The sequence below is a fragment of the Rattus rattus genome, chromosome 9 (genome assembly GCF_011064425.1).
Source record: "Rattus rattus isolate New Zealand chromosome 9, Rrattus_CSIRO_v1, whole genome shotgun sequence".
NCBI classification, from domain to species: Eukaryota; Metazoa; Chordata; class Mammalia; order Rodentia; family Muridae; genus Rattus; species Rattus rattus.
The window spans coordinates 90,311,044-90,331,724 of NC_046162.1; the positions used below are offsets into that span (position 1 = coordinate 90,311,044).

The 20,681-nt window shown below is 40.4% G+C and overlaps 1 protein-coding gene across 2 annotated transcripts in view; it reads right to left on the bottom strand.

The window, feature by feature from the left end:
• Atad5 (ATPase family AAA domain containing 5) overlaps positions 1 to 20,681 on the bottom strand; it is a 47,524-nt gene that overhangs the window by 17,417 nt on the left and 9,426 nt on the right. The window contains exons 4-14 of one of the 2 annotated variants that reach the window (XM_032912602.1): positions 19,798 to 19,959; positions 17,770 to 17,896; positions 16,304 to 16,385; positions 12,293 to 12,477; positions 10,288 to 10,442; positions 9,722 to 9,881; positions 9,139 to 9,327; positions 6,263 to 6,359; positions 4,879 to 4,958; positions 4,481 to 4,620; positions 3,594 to 3,744 (exon numbers count right to left, since the gene is read on the bottom strand). In XM_032912602.1, the coding sequence (XP_032768493.1) occupies positions 3,594 to 3,744; positions 4,481 to 4,620; positions 4,879 to 4,958; positions 6,263 to 6,359; positions 9,139 to 9,327; positions 9,722 to 9,881; positions 10,288 to 10,442; positions 12,293 to 12,477; positions 16,304 to 16,385; positions 17,770 to 17,896; positions 19,798 to 19,959 (1,528 nt within the window). The remainder of the gene's footprint in view (positions 1 to 3,593; positions 3,745 to 4,480; positions 4,621 to 4,878; positions 4,959 to 6,262; positions 6,360 to 9,138; positions 9,328 to 9,721; positions 9,882 to 10,287; positions 10,443 to 12,292; positions 12,478 to 16,303; positions 16,386 to 17,769; positions 17,897 to 19,797; positions 19,960 to 20,681) is intronic. The other variant, XM_032912603.1, reaches the window with a different exon arrangement.

Genomic DNA, 20,681 nt, shown 5'->3' on the forward strand with positions numbered 1-20,681 from the left:
GTCTGTATTTTGAATTTTTCCTCGTTCCCTCGCCTCCCTGGTCAGTTCCATTCCTGGAGCCAGGCCAGACCTAGCAATCCTCTCTACCTCTGCCTTCTAAGAGGGGTATGCTCCAAATGTCCAGCATAAACACATACCTTTGAAATAACACTCACAATTCCTCCAGTTATTATTTTTGCTATAGCTGCTTGAAATCAGAAGATACTGGAGGAAAACTGTTAACGGCACACCGTGGGCTCTACAGTCCATCACTGTTACATGCGAACGGTGTGCACTAACAAAGTCAGAACACAAGGGAGGATCTCTACTCTCCACAGCATGAGGACTCTTGTCCTTGTCTCAGTCCTGACGCCCTTAAGTAAGAGGAGAACAGTGTCTTTCGTAGTTGTCACCCTACTCACACAACCCCGTAACAGAGCCTTGTTCATTCGTTTGCTCTATATCCATGGATCATATCCTATCACTTACATATTGGAGATGGTCAGCAAACAGAATGACAATTTTGAGTTTAAAATAGTTATTCTCACTATAATTTTATTTACAAAACACCAGGCCATTCTGAGGCTGGAAAGAAGCCTCAGAGTTAAGAACACTTGTTTCTTTTGCAAAAGACCTGGGTTCAATTCCCAGCACCATATGGCTCACAACTACAGAACTCGCATTCCAGGGGAGCCAATATCTTGTGGGAACTAGGCACAAGCATGATACTCACATGCAGGCAAAACCCTCACATAAAATAAAAAATTTTAAAATAAGACATTTAAATAACAGATGTAAAATCTTAGTTAAAACATTTGTTTATAATGAATAAACAACAGAAATACTACTTTGTTCTTAGTTTTCTGGTTTTGACAGAGAGAAAGCATTACTAATTTTGGAAATTATACACTACTGTTTTGATATCTAAGTCCCCTTACATAGGGTCTCATGAAACCCAAACCGGCCTTGAACTGGATACATAGCCACAGATAGCCTTGAGCTGCTGTGCTGGAATTAGAGCGACAGTGTACTCATATACATAAAATCAATAAATCTTAAAAAAAAAAAAAAAAAAAAAAAGGCCACAGACCAAGTGAGACAGTTCCCTGCCAGCCCAAGAGGGGACTATATAAACATTAGAGGAAAATGATGTGATTCCGCTTCTAGGCAAAATAAAAGGATCTGAGGCTGGAGGTAATTCTCCATCAAAAACAATGACAATAAAAAAAAAATTTGACATCCTGTATGAAATATTTTTGAGCTTTTGGCTGTTGCCCAACAAAGGACAATCCTTGAGGGGCAAGACACGGACAGCTAACCTTGAAGACTGCCCAGCTTATTGCCTTGACAGAATTCCCAAGCTGCAGTGGGAAAGGAAACAAGTCTAAATTTTCCTATGAAGACTACAGCAGGGAACGAGGGAATCAGTGCAGACAGAGGTCATTTGAGAGAACACACATATTGAGACAGCTATGCAGAGTGCTCTGAACTCTGCAGAGCCCCTCCTCTGCCAGGTCTGAAATTAAGTACAAGAGGAATGAGGCATGGGAAACAAATCCTGGGACACACGGAATCTAGGGATGGCAAATTCATCCCTTTTTATTCGATTTTTGTTTTGTTTTGTTTTAGTGACAGGCTCTCAGTACGTAGCCCTGGATGGCCTAGAATTCACTATTTAAAACAAGCTGGCCTCATAGCAGTCCACATGCCTCCAAGTGCTAGAATTAAAAGCCTGTGCCACCTTGCCTGACTGAATTGATTCTTTGGACTAGAGAGACCAACAAACATCATCATTGATGAGAGACTAGCAAGGGTGTTCAGGTGCAGTACTACAGAGAAGAGCAGAATCATCCCAAGTCTAAATGCTGCTGCGACAGTGGCTAATATAGCACATCTGAAACAACCAAATTCAGAACAAAGGTCCAGTTAAAGCAGACAGAAATACCTAGCATCTAACAAGATAAACTGTACAAAGTCTGACAGGCAAGTGACAGTATCAGGCATTCAGGCAGAGATGGCTCAGTGCTCAGGAGAACTTACAGCTTTCCTAGGGGACCCACGAGCATCCGTTCCCAGCACCCACATCAGGCAGCTCAGCTGCCTGTACCTCCAATTCCAGGGATCAAATACCTTCTGACATTTGCAAGCTCTAAATGCAAATGGTGCACAGAAACTCACATGGAAGGATGGACAGACGGACGGACACACACACAGACACACAGACACACAGACACACACCACCTAAATAAACAAGAATATAATCCCTAAGGAAAATGGGGCACGTGATAACTGGAAACACAGAGGATAAAAAAAGGCCCACGCGAATCTTCTGGAAATGAAAACTATGGTAGACAGTACCAAGAGCATCTTAGACACTGCAGAGCACATCCATAACTTGAATAAATAACAATTAATGTTCAAACTGAACAAAGAAAGTGACTAAGAAACAGATGAGCCAGTAAGCAGAGACGCGTCTTCTATTAAACATAGACGACATCTGGCTGCACAGTAACAGCGAAGATGTAAAGAGTTTCACCATGAGTGAGCCAGAATGAAAATCACTTGAACTCATCCATCAATTACTTGAGGAGGGTCAGGTATTCCTTCATGATGTCATAGGAAGAACAAGCCTACCTACTCCAGCATTCTAGTCATACAACAGAACCTGAACCGTAGAGTCCACCACCAGTAGCTTATAAGAAATGCAGGGGCTGCGGCTGGAGAGATAGCTCAGTGGTTAAGAGCACTGGCTGCTCTTCCAGAGGTCCTGAGTTCAATTCCCAGCAACCACATGGTGGCTCACAACCATCTGTAATGAGATCCGATGTCCTCTTCTGGTGTGTCTGAGGACAGCTACAGTAGACTTATATAAATAAAAATTAATTTTAAAAAATTATATAAAAAAAGAAGTACAGTGAAGGAAAATATGGCAACTGATGTCATAAGAATACATAAGAGGGGGCTGGAGAAATAGCTCAGCAGTTCAGAGCACTGGCTGCTCTTATAGGGCTCCGGAGTTCAATTCCCAGTAACCAAAACTACAGCTTACAACCATCTGTAATGGGATCCAATGCCCTCTCCTGGTGTGTCTGAAGACAGCTACAGTGTACTCACATACATACATTAAACAAGTAAATGAATAAAATACAGTAAGAAGACAAATCCACAGTGTGACAAGGACTCAGTTCCTCAATACATAAATGACAGGAACAGAAAACGTAGACTTGATAGAGGTTAAAGAAACCCAGGAAGCAAGAACTAGTCAAGTGTGAGACGTGGGCCACTGTTTGGATACTGATTTGAACAAACCATGCAACACCACAAACAACTGAAATCAGACTTTTTTTTAGCAAGGAACAAGCTTCTTTTTGTTAGATTTGATTATACTATTGCTATTTTTTTTTAAAAGCCCTTAGTGTTTAGAAACATATGAGAATAGTATTGATTATTCAGTTTATGGCCTTCAGATTTATTTTACTCCAAAACAGACTGGGAACAAAAGTGTATTTATGTGCAGGAAAGGATAAAGAGTAATCGGTAGATGCTTATGAGAACATTTTCTCAATATTTTACTCTTCCAAGCATTATCACAGCTCAGGGGATAGGTTACTTACTTGGTGACTTGCCAATGTTGTAGTTACTAAAGAAACAGGGCTTTTGTGAGTTTGCGCCTTGTTTATCCACTTGATGGGACTGGGTAGCCTCCCTCAGCTGAGACAGGATCTGCCTGCCACTTCGCTGGGAAGAGGCATTCACTTCAAATATCTAAAAGAATATTTTAAAAGACAGAAATAGTGTTTTTTCTTTTCTTTTTTCTTCTTGAGACAAGGTCTCATACCATAGCCTAGGCAAATGTACGGCAATTCTCCTACCTCAGTCCTCAGCTTTCCGACTGCTAGGACTACACGTGTGAACCATCATGCCTGCCTCCTCCTCCTCTGCACACTGTTCGTGTGAAGCCACAGGATGACCTTGCTGTGGTTCTCAACCTACATCTACCGTAGTTTTTAAGAAAACTTCTATCCATGTGTGGTGATGCACACTTGTAATCCTAGCATCCAAAAAGCCAGAGGCAGGCAAATCTCCAGGCCAGGCTAACCTACACAGAGAGACCCTGTCTCAAATAAACAATTAATCAACCAAACAAGGAAGCAAACAACGGAGTCTTTGGGTGAACCTGGTATTCATGACTGGTGAGGTCCACCTGCATGCTCGAGAAAAATGCGTGACTTCGCCTCCTTAGCCCCCGAACAACAGATATGCACTACCTGGCAGCACTCACACAGGTGCTGGGGAATCTGAACTCAGTCTTCAAGCACTTTTCCAACTGAGTCATCTTCCCATCACCCTCTTCTCTTGTTTTTTGAAACAGGGCTTCATTAACACAGGCTGGCCTTGGACTTATGCTCTTCCAGTTTAATGCTAGGACTACAGGCACACTGCAAGTTTAGTGTTCGAAGTTCAGGTCTTACGTGAACATTCACTGTTGCTGATGACTGACCTTAAACCCCAGCTCCTGAGCGCAAGCATACACGGCGGCGGTCTTCCCCACTCCTGTTGGTCCCGTTATAAGAACAGTGTTGCAAAGGCGATACTCTTCATCATCTGAACTGCCTTTGAAGTCCGTGCCGTCCGACAGGTCTGAAAAGCATTCAAACACAAGTAACATGATGTAACCTAGGCAGCACTTTTACCTCAGGAGACAGTAATTAAATCCTACAAAATTCTTGCACATAAATACTATAAAGTGAACTCTATACTATAAAAAATACTATAAAGAGTAAAAAAGTCAAACATTAAATGTACTAATCTTTAAGTTTATGTAAATATTAGCTAAGCTAACTAAAATGTTCAATGAAATTTAAAAAATTTAAAAAAAAACCCAAAAACTCAAAATACCTTCCTCTTTTTCATCTCTCTTTCCTTTCAAATTCTGTCTTTCTTCCAGTTCAGCTCTTCTTTTCCAGTCCTTCAACCAACTGTCATAAAAGAAATGTGTTAACAGAAACATTCTAAAGTGTAGTGCCATGTTATAGCTCAGCTGGACGAACACTCGCCCCGAATGCATAAACCCTGCCTTCTATATCTTGCACCAAACAAACAGGGTGTGGTCTACATTTATGATTCCCACTTGGTAACTCTACAACTCAGGAGGATCCCAGTGTGTTTGTGAGTGTGTGTGCATGAGGAAGTCAGAAACCAACACTGAGCAGTTGGCTGTCACCATCTACCACGTGGGTTCAGGAATGGAATTGAGGTTGTCAGGCACCTGTACTCACAGAGCCGTCATACTGACCCCTACTGATTTAATTTTTGGAGACAGGGTTTGACTATGTTGCCTAGACTGACCTTGAATTCACAGTATTCTCTTGTCCCAGTCTTCCATGTACTAGGATTACAGTATATAAGGACACCTAGTCCTGGAAAGGCAACTTTGTGAGTCTGAGGCCAGCCCGGTCTACAGAGCTAGTTCTAGGAGAGTAAAGGCTACAAAAAATAAATCTTATCTCAAAAAAACAAAACAGAAAATATGTGCATATGATTTTTTTTTTGAGATAAGAGTATCACGTAGCCCAGGTTAGCCTTACACTTTGTAGTTTAAATTGGCATTTAACTCTTGGTCTTCCTGCATCCATCTCTATCTAGACTGCTGGGATTACAGGTGCCCCCACGAGACCAGCAGATATAATCTTATCTGAAAGTTTTATGATGCATGTTCAATAGTGTAAGCTCTGGTGAATAGAAATAAAAAGAAGCCAGGTGCTGTTGGCTGGCTCACTCCTTTAATCCCAGGAATTGGGGGGCGGGGGGCACACGCAGATGTAATCGAATCTCTGAATTGAAGGCCAGCCTGGTCTACAGAGTGAGTTCTAGGACACCCTGAGCTACATAGTGAAACCCAGTACTGAAAAACCTAAATAGGGGTTGGGGATTTAGCTCAGTGGTAGAGCGCTTGCCTAGCGAGCGCAAGGCCCTGGGTTCGGTCCCCAGCTCCAAAAAAAAGAAAAAAAAAAGAAAAAACATAAATAAATAAATAAATAAATAACCAAAATAAGATAAAGTTTTTACTTGAAATTATTTTTCAAAAATGCTTTCCATCTAATACTACTTTGTAGTTTCTAAATTTTAGTCTAAATAGCAAAACTAAATTCATAAACTATTTCTTAATTACTTACAAATTTTAGGGGGTTGGGGATTTAGCTCAGTGGTAGAACGCTTGCCTAGCAAGCGTGAGGCCCTGTGTTCAGTCCTCAGCTCTGGGGGGAAAAAAAATTCTACTGACCTGTGTAACTTTTTGATAGCTAACTCATTGCCTACAAGTTCATTCGAATTCTGAGGCTGGTACTTTTCTGTCCAAAGCATGTCTTCAGTTCCAGACTCTAAAGAAAAAAATAAATAAACATATTAAGATGTTACCCACTCCTTGACATAAACAAACATTCCTAGACATCTATATTATTATAGATGCAATAAAAGATACTAGTAGAAAGATTTTCATTTATAAAATGCAAAAATGTTTTTAAAACTTTTCATTTAAAATTTACCACACCAAACTCAATTACTTTTAAACAAAAAGTAATCTCAGCACTTGGGAGGCAGAGGCATGTAGATCTCTGTATATGAGGCTAGTCTGGTCCACATAATGAATTCTAGGTCAGCCCATGCTACACAGTGAGAGCCTGTCTTTAAAAATAAACAAACAAGGGGGTTGGGGATTTAGCTCAGTGGTAGAGCGCTTGCCTAGGAAGCGCAAGGCCCTGGGTTCGGTCCCCAGCTCCGAAAAAAAGAACCAAAAAAATAAATAAATAAACAAACAAACAAATAAATTAGAAAAAAAATGAAAAACTATTATAAATACAGAGTAATAGGGGCTGGAGAGATGGCTCAGTGGTTAAGAGCACTGACTGCTCTTCCAGAGGTCCTGAGTTCAATTCCCAGCAACCACATGGTGGCTCACAACCATCTATAATGGGATCTGATGTCGTCCTCTTCTGGAGTGTCTGAAGACAGCAGCAGTGTGCACATATACATAAGATACATAAATCTTCAAAAAAAGAGTAATCTATGTCCATTCAACCCTTAATAACTAGTGTTGGGCTCTTGCCTTTTCTCTGCTCTGGTGCCCTCTTCCCTGTCCCTTCTCGCCCCATCCCTCCCCCTTCCCTCCACATGCTCATGGCCAGCCTTTGTTCCTCCCCTCTTCTACTCTTCTTCTCTCATTAAACCTCTCCATGTGGAAAAAAAAAAAACAAACTAGTGTTGGTTCCTAGGTTTGCTCACAGGACCCATGAAACAAATGAGCTGAAGGACAAGGCTCTGATCTGAGATGTCAGTCTGGGTACAGAGACAAAGGATACATCTCTACCCATCTACCTGCCAAGGCGCCAATTCTAACATGCCAGCCAAACTAAATCAAAACCTCATGAAAGTATCCCTCATGGTAGGCAATGGGGCTGGAGAAATGGCTCCCATGCAGTTAAGAGCACTGGCTGCTTTTCCAGAGGACCCAAGTGTGTTCTCAGCATACACATGGTGGCTCACAACCATCTGTAACTCCAATGCCAGCAGATCCAATGTCCTCATCTGGCCTTTACCAGCACCACTCACACCCCCATACACATAAAATATGCAAAAAATTGTTTTAAGAAAATGGTAGGTGACATGCCATATCAAATATCAAAACATTCTATAAACCTTATATAAAATAGATGAATTAAATCTACTCAACAAGGCATGGTCTGGTGCACCCAGGAGGCAGAAGCAGGCAGATATCTGAATTTGAGATTAGCTTTGCCTACAGAGTGAATTCTAGAACAGCCAGTACTAGAACCCTGTCTCAAGAAACAACAAACCGGGGAAGGGGTGGGGATGTGGGCTTATGGACAAGAAACCAGGAAAGGGAATACTATTTGAAATGTAAGTAAAGGGTTGGGGATTTAGCTCAGTGGTAGAACGCTTGCCTAGCAAGCGCAAGGCCCTGGGTTCGGTCCTCAGCTCCCCCCAAAAAAAAAAAACAACAAACCAAAAATCACACACACAAAAAAAATCAACTCAATAGAATACTTTAGACAAGGTGTGTTTGTGTATATATACTAAATAGTAATATACAGAAAGGCAAAATATACAGAAAAACAACATAAATATGATTCCAGGCTTTTTTTTCCCTCTAGTGCTGGACACTGAACCTAGAGCTAGTGCTCTACAGTAAGCTACAGCCCTGGCAATAGGTCTTGAACTCAACTCTATATACCAGGTAGCCTTTTTTTGAAGGTTTCTCTGTGTAGCCCTGGCTGTCCTGGAACTGGCTCTGTAAACCAGGCTGATCTCAAAGTCAGAGATCCACCTGCCTCTGCCTCTGGACTGATAGGACTAAAGGCATGCTATATCACTGCAGGTAGACCTTAAACTTGTGATCCTCTTAACAGCTTCCTGGGAGGCCTGCACCACCAGCTCGGGCTGATTATCAGCTTAAAAGACAGAGCCTATGTAGAAGGAAAGTGTAGTGAAGGCCAACAATTCTAATACTCATGAGTCCAAGGACAGGCAGGGATACACAGCAGGACCTTGTGTCTAAAACCAAAATAGCAGGTGTATTTATGTAAGTACAGGATAAAACTATAAATTTAACACCAACATGTTAATATGGTTCTCTCTGAGCCAACAAAGCTATTTGAGAAGCTGAGACAGAAAACCAAGTTCAAGGCCATCCTAAGCAACATAAAAAGAGTGTTGTTGAAAAGGGGGAGGAGAGGGGCAAGAGAGAATGAAAGGTTGGGAGTTCACAATGTGGCTTAGTAGGCAAAATATCTGCCTAGCATACACAAAGGTCTGGGTTCAGTCTCCAGCATAAACATGGCACAGTAACGCGTGCTTACAGTCCTGGTACTCGGTACGGGAAGGTGGGAAGCTCAAAGGTTATCTTTGTTTGAGATCAGCCTGGGCTACATAAGACTATCTCAAAATGAAGGGAGGCAGGGAAGGAAGGTAGAAAGATTTAAAAAGAAAAATTAAGAGTTCTAGGATAAGAGGGAAAAATCCAATCTGCAGGAAAGCAGTGTTGTCATCATCTACTGTCAGAACATCACCGTCTGCTGCGTCTGTCTTGACTTTACATGTACTCTGATCAGCTCGGTTCTTCCGAGACAGTCAGGAATATACCTTTGGAAGGATCTAGATTTATACAAGAAGAGCTGATTCTTTTGTCAAGTTCTTTTGACTTCCCCTTTATCTTTTCTGGGCTCACTGAATATTCATTTGGTCTTTTTCTTTTTGACTTCTGACTTCCTGTTTCCACTTGTTTCCTTTTGGTTTCTTTTTGACTGACATCAGGCTGTAGTTGTGGACTTGCTGTTTTGCAGATTAGAGAAATGGATATGCTTATTAATCAACAAAAACAATCTTCAATACCCAATAAACTTTCTATCTCTTTCAAATATCCTATAGTCGTACAACATAAACCTGAAAAGTTAGGAATCAAATATTACGTAAGCTGGAGAGTTTACTATGTAGATTGCCTTCTATATACATGAGTTGCAATAACATCCTTTAACGCTTTATTAATGAATAATTAGCATTTTAACAGAATTAGATCTGTCTGGATTGGGATCCATGGAAGCTGGCAGGACCAACCACTGCATTGTACTCCCAAACAATGTCCCTTGCCAACGGCAGCAACGTTCTGTCTGTGCTATCCACATTTAAGAGTCAAAGGTAGACATGAATGACAATGGTTGTCACTAACCTTGTTTACCATGACCCTCACAAAGTACCTGGTGCTCAATTCGTTTTTTAAGAAGCAAGGGAAAATATTTTCCCAAAGAAAATTCTGGATTTGACCACTTTATTTCCTCCAGCAAAAGATTTCTTACTTCTTTGGTAAACTCCTTCCTTGTCCTCATCAACTGCAACGAAAAACAAAATGCACAACAAGCTTGTACCATCCATTGGGGGACAAGCATGACCACACTGGGGGGCTCACAACCACCTGGGACTCAGTTCCAAAGCATCTCACACCCTCTTCTGGTCTCTGTGGGCAGATGCACACACACACACAAACATGCATTCAGGACCATACATGTATACACATAAAACTTAAAAAAATATATATCTTTCAATTTTCAATTTTCTTTTGTTTCCTTCCTTCCTCCCTCCCCCCCTCTCTCTTCTGAATATGTATTTCAATTAGACACGTTTGTAAAATTAGAGACTAGGAGGACCCCTAACCTAAACAGTCAATAGTCAGTGGTTTCCTATGAACACAGGGGAAGTTTCAATTGTGGAGTGATGGATGGCTTATCTGGTACTTACCACAACAGCAGGATTACTTCTTGGATTTGGATTCAAGGTTGAAAATTCACCAAAAGCAACAACACATTTTGAGAGATCTGTTACTTTAGTATTTAATTCCTTAAATTCAGTTAACAGAGGACAAGAAGGTGGCTTCAAATGCCATAACCAATATTCTAAAGAGAAATAGAGTATACTAAGTTATACAGTGAGTCTGCTTATTAAATATCAAACACACAAGCATTAGAAGGCCTGACAAATCTGAGTATGTAAGAGCCCCTGAGTTCAATTTCCAGCACTAGCAAACAAACCAAAGCAGCTATATGGTTAAAACAAAAATACCAAACGTCCAAGTGAATGCAGTGAGCAAAATCACAGCTCGCCCATGTCATGGCTCACTCATACAACACAACATTTAAGAGGTGAGAAAGGACTGAGACCACAAGGCTTGTCTAGGCTTCATAGTAAGAACCCTACCAAAAATAACTGATATAAATTACTTCATCTCTCTTTAATTTATAAAAATGAGCAAATACTCACAAGCTCATTTATTTTTTGAATCTTTTAAAATCAACTTTGATATATGGAGAAAAAAATCAGGATCTGTTCAGCACTCTGATTTTGAGTCTAAGGTTTTGATTTGTTTTGTTGTTATGTTGTTTGTTTTTAGACAGAGCCTCACTATGGAGCCCAGGCTGAGACTAAACTTGCTATATCCCTCAGACTGGCCAAGAACTACAGATCCTCAAACCTAGCCTCCCAACAAACTCAAATTGAGACATTAAAATAATACTTATTCAAGGTCCCCTCCATCAGGGATGGAAGATGACATGGGGGTAAAAGAAGAACCCCTTTGCCTTCTTTGTTTGCTCTGTGTAGGAACAACATCAGTAAACTTGAGTTCAGGAATTACTAAGAAAAGGATAAAATATACTTGTAATCATCAAAATCATATCAGAATGCTATAAAACCAGAAATCCCACCCTATTTCTTCCTTCTAAAATCTTTACTTATTGGAGGCAGCACTCAGAAGGCAGAGGCAGGTGGATCTCTCTGAGTTCCAGGCCAGCCTAATATACATATCAAGTTCCAGGACAGCCAGGGATGCACAGAGAAACCCTGTCTTGAGAAACTAAAACAACAACAAATTATTTTTTCTTTTTAAAGCCTTTTTTCTTCCTTTCTTCCTTCCTTTCTTCTTTAAGGCAGAGTCTCATAATACCTGGAACTTGCTGTGTAGACCATGCTGGCTTTGAATTCACAGAGATCCTCCTGTTTATACCTAGTAAGTGTTGGTATTATTATACTTTTGTGTGTGCACCTGGGTGCACATATATGCACCACATTTGTGCTCTACTTATCAAGGACAGAGGTTTTTCCTTCCTGAATGCAAGAAACATAGATCTTCTGATCTCCTAGAGCTGGAGTTACAGATGGTTTTGAGTCTCCATGTGTATGCTGGGACTTGAACCCAGGTCCTCTGCAAGAGCAGTAAGTGCTTTTAATCACTCAGCCATTTCTCCAACCTTTTCTTTTTTAAAAACTAGAGTCTCATATCTAGCTGAGAAGGGCCTTAGTCTCTCTCCAGGTGTTTGGAGAGCAGGCGTCTGCCACTGCCCTTAAAGCTTAGCCTCCCTTCTCCCTCCTTTTGTGCAGAGGATCAAACCCACAGCTCCCATATGCATGCAGAATCTACCAGCTAGGGACATCCCAAGGTCCTTACTTTTTTTAAATAACACATAGTATCAGGTTAGTTCTCATAGGGTAAGCAGAAGTACTTAGCCATGGAGGCCCTGCCTACATCACAACACTTGGGAAGGTAATGTAGAAGTGCCGCTAAGTTTCAGGCCTAGGATATGTATCCTAGGTTAGACTGGGCCACAGCATAAGAGACCGTGGCTCAAAAATAAATACAGTTAAGGTTAACCCGGTCTATATAGTGAGTTCCAGGCTATCCAAGCTATACGGAGACCCTGTCTAAATGAACGCACATGCACACGCATACACATAAAATAAACAAACATACCGTCATCCTTCTGTTGTACATGAACAACCCTCTGGAAACTGGTACTCACTGCATTGTACACATCTAATGCAGCAGCTTTCTTTGCAATCTGTCGTTTCAGTAAATCTGGCAAACCACTCATTAGAAAATCACGCTTTGCTTTAAATTGTACATCACAATCCTGAGTTTGTCTGGATGAATCTTGACTTTGAAGAAAATTATTTGAAAAGTAAAAGCAAAAGTGATAAGCAACTGAAGGAATAAATTAACAACCTGAGTTTAATTCCCAGGATCTACAGCATGGAGGAGAGAATCAATTCTCACAAACTGTTTTCTAATCTCCATATGCATGCCATGGCACATATGCACATGTAAATAAGTGAATTAATTAACATAATAAAAATAATACAAAGAACCAGGTATAGTGGCGCATGCCTTTAATCCCAGCATTCAGGAGGCAAAGGCAGGTGAATCTCTGTGATCCTGAGGCCAGCCTGGTCTAATAAGTAAGTTCCGGGGCAACAGAGCTATAGTGATAACATATTATCATATCTTAAAATAAGGTAAAATTAAATGAAAACATAAATTATTTAGTACTAGTAAAGGGGCTCAGCAAGTAAAGGCACCAAGGCTACTGATCCGAGTTCAAACCCCGGGTTGACACATGGATAGGGGACACCATCTCTGCCTACACACACCCTTACCACAGTAAGTAAGTAAATGCAAAGACAAGTAGGGATGACCTATCTAGACATGACACTTTAAACTGTTATCTTCAGACAGTGAGAAGGTTCAGTGGTAAAGGCACACAAGCCTGATAACCTGAGCTCATTACCTCATAGAGGAAAGGACCAAGTCACAATTTTCCTTTGATATATGCCAAGATAGGCATATACATGCACAGACAGACAGACACACAATAAAAGTGAAATCTAAAAAACTTTTCAAAATTAAGCATACCCAATAAATCAGCTGGTAAAATTCTTTTTTGCTTTATCTACTCATGTTCATAAATTAAATAATGGCAAGCATGTATACATTAAACAAACAAACTGTCTTACTGAGCAGAGGTGGCACAAGCCTTTAATCCCAAGAGGCAGAGGCAGGCAGATCTCTGAGTTAGAGGCTAGGCACCAGAGTGAGTTCCAGGACAGCCAGGGCTATATTGAGAAACCCTTTCTGGAAAAACCACCACCACCGTAATAATAATAATAATAATAATAATAATAATAATAATAATAATAATAATAATAATAATAATAATAATAATAGATAGTCTAAAAAAGAAAAAAAGAATCAAAGTCACAACCAGGAAGTGGTGGTGTGTGCCTTTAACCTCAGCACTTGGGAGACAGAGTTTGAAGCCAGAAACTCTGTCTCAAACAAACAAACAAACAAATAAACAAATGAATCAAAATTGAACCTGGGTGGGCAGTGGTGGCTCCAACCAGCACTTGGGAGGCAGCCAGGTTCCCAAACAGCCAGGGCTACAGAGACCAACCAAACCCAAAAGATTGAGAAAATAGGAGGTGTGCTTTTCTTTCACTACTACTACTAGGGGAAGATATAAAGGTAAAGATGTCCGGGGGAAGTTGTAGCTGAAGTTTAGGGGAAGAGGTACTACAAGGTATAAATATGCATTTAGCATATATTATCTTATATATATTGCACACCTACAAATAGCTTTGGATATGTATAGGCAAATGCTCCCTCAATTTATCTACTGTACGCCTAGAAGTACCTGTAAGTCCAGTTACTGGGGATCTGAGGCTTTGTTCAACCTTATCAAGCATCTATGTGGTTGTTGTACATACAGACACGCAGGTACAGACAACTGAAAAATTAAGATATGCATGTTGTCTGAATAAGAATGGTCCGCACAAGGCTCCTATATTTGAAGGCTTAGTTACCAGAGAGTGGAACTATTTGAAAGGATTAGGAGGTACAGCCTTACTAAAGAAGTTTGTTGCTGGGGTGGGCTTTGAGGTTTCAAAAGCCCATGCCAAGCTCAAAGTCTCTCTCTGCCTACAGGTCACCGCTCCAGCACCGCCAGCATGCTACCATGCTCCCACCATGTTGAGAATGAACTAAACTTCTAAAACTGGAAGCAAGCCTCCGGTTAAATGCTTCCTAAGAGTTACTCTGGTCACGGTGTCTCTTTACAGTAACAGAATAGTGACAAAAGACAATATTTAAACTTTTAAATAGGAGTAAGAATAGATATTCTAATAATAATCTGTTATGAAGGTTGGTGGCGTTAATAAGGGAAAAAAAAATATATATATATATACCTGCCTATACCTTTCTAGAGTAAAAAAATGTGCCCAGGCCTGTCCCTAAACCCAGTTAATTATGAAAAGATTCCATCAGCTATGGTGGCACAGGCATGTACTTAGGAGGCTGAAGATAAAAGTTAGCAAGACCCTGTCTCAAATAAATAAGTAAAGGGCTGGGATGTGGTTGAATGCCAGAGTGCTTACTAAGGCTCTCAGTTCAATTTCCAATCCTACACACACACACGGAACACACACACACACAGACACACCCACACACACAGACACACACACACACACAGGCACTTTTACACAGCACACACACACACACACACACACACAGACACACACACACAGACACACACACACACAGTAGGCACACAGACAGCACACACACACAGACACACACACACACACAGACACACACACACACACAGAAACCACACAGACACACACACACACACAGTCCACACACGCACACACACGACACTCACCAGTAGGCATGTTAAACCTTGGCAGTCCAATCTCTTTACGTGCATACGCATGCCTTTCTCTCATCCCTCTCCAGCTCTGGTGCTCAGGTCACACCAGCATTCGTTCTGTCACTGGTGCTTTAGCACATTCCTTACAGCCTCGCTCGTCTGTTCAGATCTTCCCTCTGCTAGAACACCCCCCACCCCCATGAGCTGCTGCTTTTCCTTGAGAGTTCAGGTATCATTTTGTCAGTGAACTGATCAGACAAAAATCTCTTTAAATATAAATTAATAAAATTTTGTGCCCTTCCTCAGTACAATGTCAATTTTTATTTGTTAAACCAGGTAATGTTACTTATAGACTGTATTCCTTCTGGAGCCTACAAGACTCATGGTGCGATAGGCACTGTGTTTTCCTTAGGAGTCCTAGTGCCAAAAACAGTACCTGGTCACCAAAATATTTATCGAATGAGGATAATGAACAAAATTTGATGCTTTAGGGCAGGTTGTTTTTTCTTTTCTAATTATTCTGTTATTTTACGTGAAACAGCCAAAAAGTCTTAATAGAAATTGAAAGCCTTCAACAGCAGAACAAGCATTATTATTTTTTCTTTTATTGGATATTTTTAATTTACATTTCAAATGTTATTCCCTTTCCCAGTTTCCCATCCATAAGTCCCCTATCCCCTCCCCCTCCTTCTACAGAGGTGGTCCCCTCCCTAACCACTCCCCCTTCCCACCCTGACATTCCCCTATACTGGGGGGGTCCAGCCTTGGCAGGACCAAGGGCTTATCCTCCCACTGGTGCCCAACAAGGCTATTCACTGCTACATATGCAGCTGGAGCCATGAGTCTGTCCATGTGTACTCTTTGGCTAGTGGTTTAGTCCCTGAGAGCCCTGGTTGGTTGGCATTGTTGTTCTTACAGTACAAGCACTATTAATAGTATTTTTAAATGTCCTCAAGAGGCTGGGCAGATGATTCAAGAGAGTAAAGCACCTGCCCTGCAAGTGCAGAGACTGGAATTGGGATGCCAGCACCTACATTACCCACAGAAGGGCAATGCAGGAAGACCCTGCCACCTGCCTCTGGCCTCCATCTATATACACATGAGCACCTGCACATAAGTACACCAATACACATAAATACAGACACCACAGAGGCATATATACACACACCACACATATGTGAAAACAGGAATTCAAATGGCCATTGACATCTAATTAAACAGATAAATACTTGTGTTCCATAAAATATTCAAAGTTTAAATATTTGTATTGGACTGACCTGCTTTCATCCAAATCAAAGGCAGAAATGGCTGTTCTTTTTGTCTTTTTGGCAAGAAATAAAGGAGCAATTTTCATTTTTCCTTAGGAAAAAAAAAATCAATACTTGGATTAGTATTAAGTGTTTAACATTTCAACTTATCTTCAGTTGTTTTCAAAATTATCTTTTAAAATTTTTAGAAATTTAACTTAATTATAGAAATGCTATATAACAATGTTTCATCAACTTCATAATATCCAAATCACCTGGGAAACTTTCATTTTTAACTACAGAATCCTATAATGTATATCTCAAAATTTTGCTCAGAATGTCTAGGGAAATACCCAAAGATTTAAAATATTTTAATGTTAAAAATAAACAAACAAAACAGGGGCTAGAGAGAGGGCTCAGCAGTTAAGAATGCATAGAGCGCTTCCAACGCCCACATTGTAAGCTCACAAGATTCTGCAATTGCAGCTCCAGGGAAAGAATTCCTCTTCTGGCCTCTTTGGCGAACACATTAAGTAAGCAAGCACACATGGTAAAAATACACATAAAACTAGGCAAGGTGGTGCACATCTTTAATCCCAGCACTTGCAGGCCCACATAGTGAGTTCCAAGAGAACTAGAGTTCTACAGTGAGACCCTGTTTCAATAAATAAATAGTTAAAAAACAACAACAACAAAACTCCGGGACTGTAGTGATGCCTTCGTGGGCAAAGCCTGACAGACAACCTGGGTTTTATTCCTGAAGTTCGTAAGCTACCAGGTGGAAGGTAAAGATCCACACGCATGGGAACACAAACCAACCAATTAATAAACAGATGTTTTATTGAGCACAGAAAAATCTGAAAGACTAAATTTGGAAGCTGCTAAGGATATACACACAGAAGTACAATAATTTAAAATATGTCCCCCCCCCCAAAAAAAAACCAAAAAATAAGCAAGTTTTTCTTTGAAAAACTTGATCAAAATTTCACTTATCAAAATGGAAATAATTAGGCAGGCAAGGTGGCACACACCTATAATCCCAACACTCGAAGATAGAACAGGAAAATGAGGTGTTGTATAGTTAAGTAGCCACCCTGTAGTGATAGGAGATCCTGACCCACAAAATAAAGCAGAGAGCAGGGTGGTCGTGGTGCTCAGAAGACAGAAGTAGGCAGGTGTCTGAGTTTGAGGCCAGCCTGGTCTACAGAGTGAGTTCCAGGACAGCCAGTGTCTCAAAAAAAAAAAAAAAAAAAATCAAAACCAAACCAAACCAAAGCTAGGCATGATGGTACATGCCTTTAACTCCAGCACTCCATAGGCAAAGACAGGCAGATCTCTGTAGCCAGTTCCAGGCCAGGAATACACAGTGCAGGCCTACCTCAAAACAAAAAAACAAAAAAACAAATACCTAAAATTTATGATTTATGGGAGAAGACACCAGAATCGATTGCCCCCTAACATTCTACTATTCATAAAACAGTATAAAATCCAATTACCAGGAACGTTTTTAGAAGACTTGTTAAGTTTTTTTCCTAGTACATCATTCAAATTCTGAAGTTTCTTCTGATTTTTCTCTGGTTGTCTTATAGAAGTTGGATTTGAATCTATTAATATTACAGAGTCCTAAAACAAAAATATGAGAAAAAAACAAAAACACTTTAAAATGGTATTTTCTATTACTCTTAGTAAATCCTAATTACCCCAGTGAATGCCTAAGCCTAAGATAGTTCTGAGCTAAGCTGTTTTCACATGTACATGTACCTAATAACACACACTGTGGCTACAACTTTTATAGAGGTTTAACAATGAAAATGAAGGAATTTCCTTTTTCTTCATAATTTCACAAAAGATTCTTACTACAGATGTTTGTAATTTCAGCATATAGCCTGCTTGCTTTGTCTCTCTCTCTCTCTTCTTTACTTTCTTTCTGTGAGACAAATGGTCTCAGTGTATAGCCCTGGCTATCCTGGAATTTGTTCTGTAGACCAGGCTGGCCTCAAACTCAAAGACATCTGCCTGCTTCTGTCTAAGGTGCTTAGATTAAAGGCATGGATCGCCATGCCCAGCTTCTTTCCTTATTAACTGAAGAATCTTCACCTTTTCTCCTACTTTTCTCTTGTGTACCCAAATTGCCAGCATTACTGTTCTCATTCTACGATGCCATTATTGAGCAAGAAAAGGATGTTTGAAGGCAAGCACTGTCAATGCTGCCTCGGCTGTCCGGATGTCTGAAGTGGCTCCTAAAAAGTAGATGTTGAGTAAAGCATGGACCCACTGAAAAGGGTAACGGATCTCTGGGAAGGGTGGGCTTGTAGCTGTGTGGTAATCATCTTCCACATTACATCACACAACATTTTATGAACTGTCCAGAACAGGCAAATCTGTAGAAATAGAACACAGATAAGCAATCCTCACAGTGAGATGGGAGGATGTGGAAGTGACAGCAAGAAGAAAGGTGTCCTCTGTGAAGATGACAGTAATGTTCCAAACTGGCGTGTGGCACAAACTCACAATCCCAGCTGAGGCGAAAGGATGGGGAATCTGAGGGACCCTGGGCTACAAGACAATTTTTCAAAAATGAGAGACTTTTCTAAAATTCGCTATAGACGTACAACTCTGAATATATTCAAAGACACTGAACTGCATATTTTTTAAAGACAAGGTATCATGTAGACCATGCTGTGTATGAACCTATCACATAGCCTGAGAATCACTTGAATTTTTTTTTTAAATACTTGTTTATTTATTTATTATACACTGTAGCTGTCTTCAGACACACCAGAATAGGTCATCTGATCACAGATGGCTGTGAGATACCATGAGGTTGCTGGGATTTGAACTCAGGACCTTTGGAAGAGCAGTCAGTGCTCTTAACCACTGAGCCATCGCTCCAGCCCATCACTTGAATTTCTAATCCCTTTACCTTCCTAGTGCTAAGTAAGATCTAGATATGCAGCACAATGCCTTAGGTTTTGAATTGTACACTTACATAGTCAACTGTATAGCATGTGAATTATATCTCAATAAAACTAATTTTAAATAAGAGGTTGGGAAAACTTTTTTTTTTTTTTTTTTTTTTTGTTCTTTTTTTGAGGTGGGGACCATGCCTTTAGGTTTTGAATTGTACACTTCCTAGGTAACTGTCTACCATGAGAAAATCCCAATAAAACCAGAGGTTGTAGCTTTTAACAGGATAGTAAAAGTTAAGTAGAGGACAATAGTTGGAATGTTAATTTCAAAGTCTGATAATAAAGTGGGAAGTGAGCCATCTGGGAAGAAATGATTCCGTGTGCCTATGGTAAAGAACTGCCTGACGAGTGAGACTAGCTTCAGTTTACAAGATACCTTGAAGGACCCGAGACTCACTATATCCTGAAAGCCAAACGCTCTTGAAGCAGAATGTCCACCACGTCCACATCCACAGGCTGTCACATGTGACCTTATGCCTTTCTAAAGGTTTCCTTTTCCCACTCCTTTTAACAAGAAAAACTAGCAACTGGATCGGTAGACATCTGAATACTTACATCTGTTTCTGGTGATTTCTCTCTTTCAAGACGAGTCTGGTGCCGAGAGGACCTCCTCAAGGGCACCACGGTTTCTTCAGCCTTGGATCCACTGACCTGGAATGCTTTTGCTTTCTCAATCAGTTGTTTTGCTTTTGATATCTTTTTTGAAGTATTGTTTGCCTAGACAAAAATTTGGAATATTAATTGAGATCACAGCAAGAATTTCATATTTAATAACAGAAGAAAATAGAAATATATAATAGAAAAGTATTATTTATATCACATTAATAGTCAACCAAGAAAAAATCATTCAGATCTTACCAGGGAGCCCAAATGCAGATTCAGTGATAATTACTTTGCCTAATTGTCCCTATAAGTGTATCTGAATGTTTATAAAATGCCCAGGATGGTTCTGTGGGAGAATCTAAGTTTAAAACCCCAGAACTGGCTAGGCCATGGTGGCTACACTGTTAGTCCCAACTTGAGGCAGAAGCAGAGAGGCAGAGGCAACAGAGAGGAAGAAAGGCAGAAAGGCAGAGGCAGAGGCAATCTCTATGAGTTCAAAGACAACCTGATCTACAGAGTGAGTTCCAGGACATCTAAGGCTACACAGAGAAACCCTGTCTCGAAAAAACAATCAATCAATACCTATAAATGAATGAATAAAACAAAGCCCCAGAACCAGCTGGGCACAGTGGCCCATGCCATTAATCCCAGCACTGGGAGGCAGAGGCAGGTGGATATCTGTGAGTTTGAAGATAGCCTGGTCTACATAGTGTGACCCTGTCACAAAAAAAAAAAAAAAAAAAAAAAAAAAAAAAAAAAAAAAAAAAAAAAAAAAGCAACAACAAAAAGGAGATAGTCCATCCAAGAACTTATGTGAAGCCAGGCGTGATAGCTGC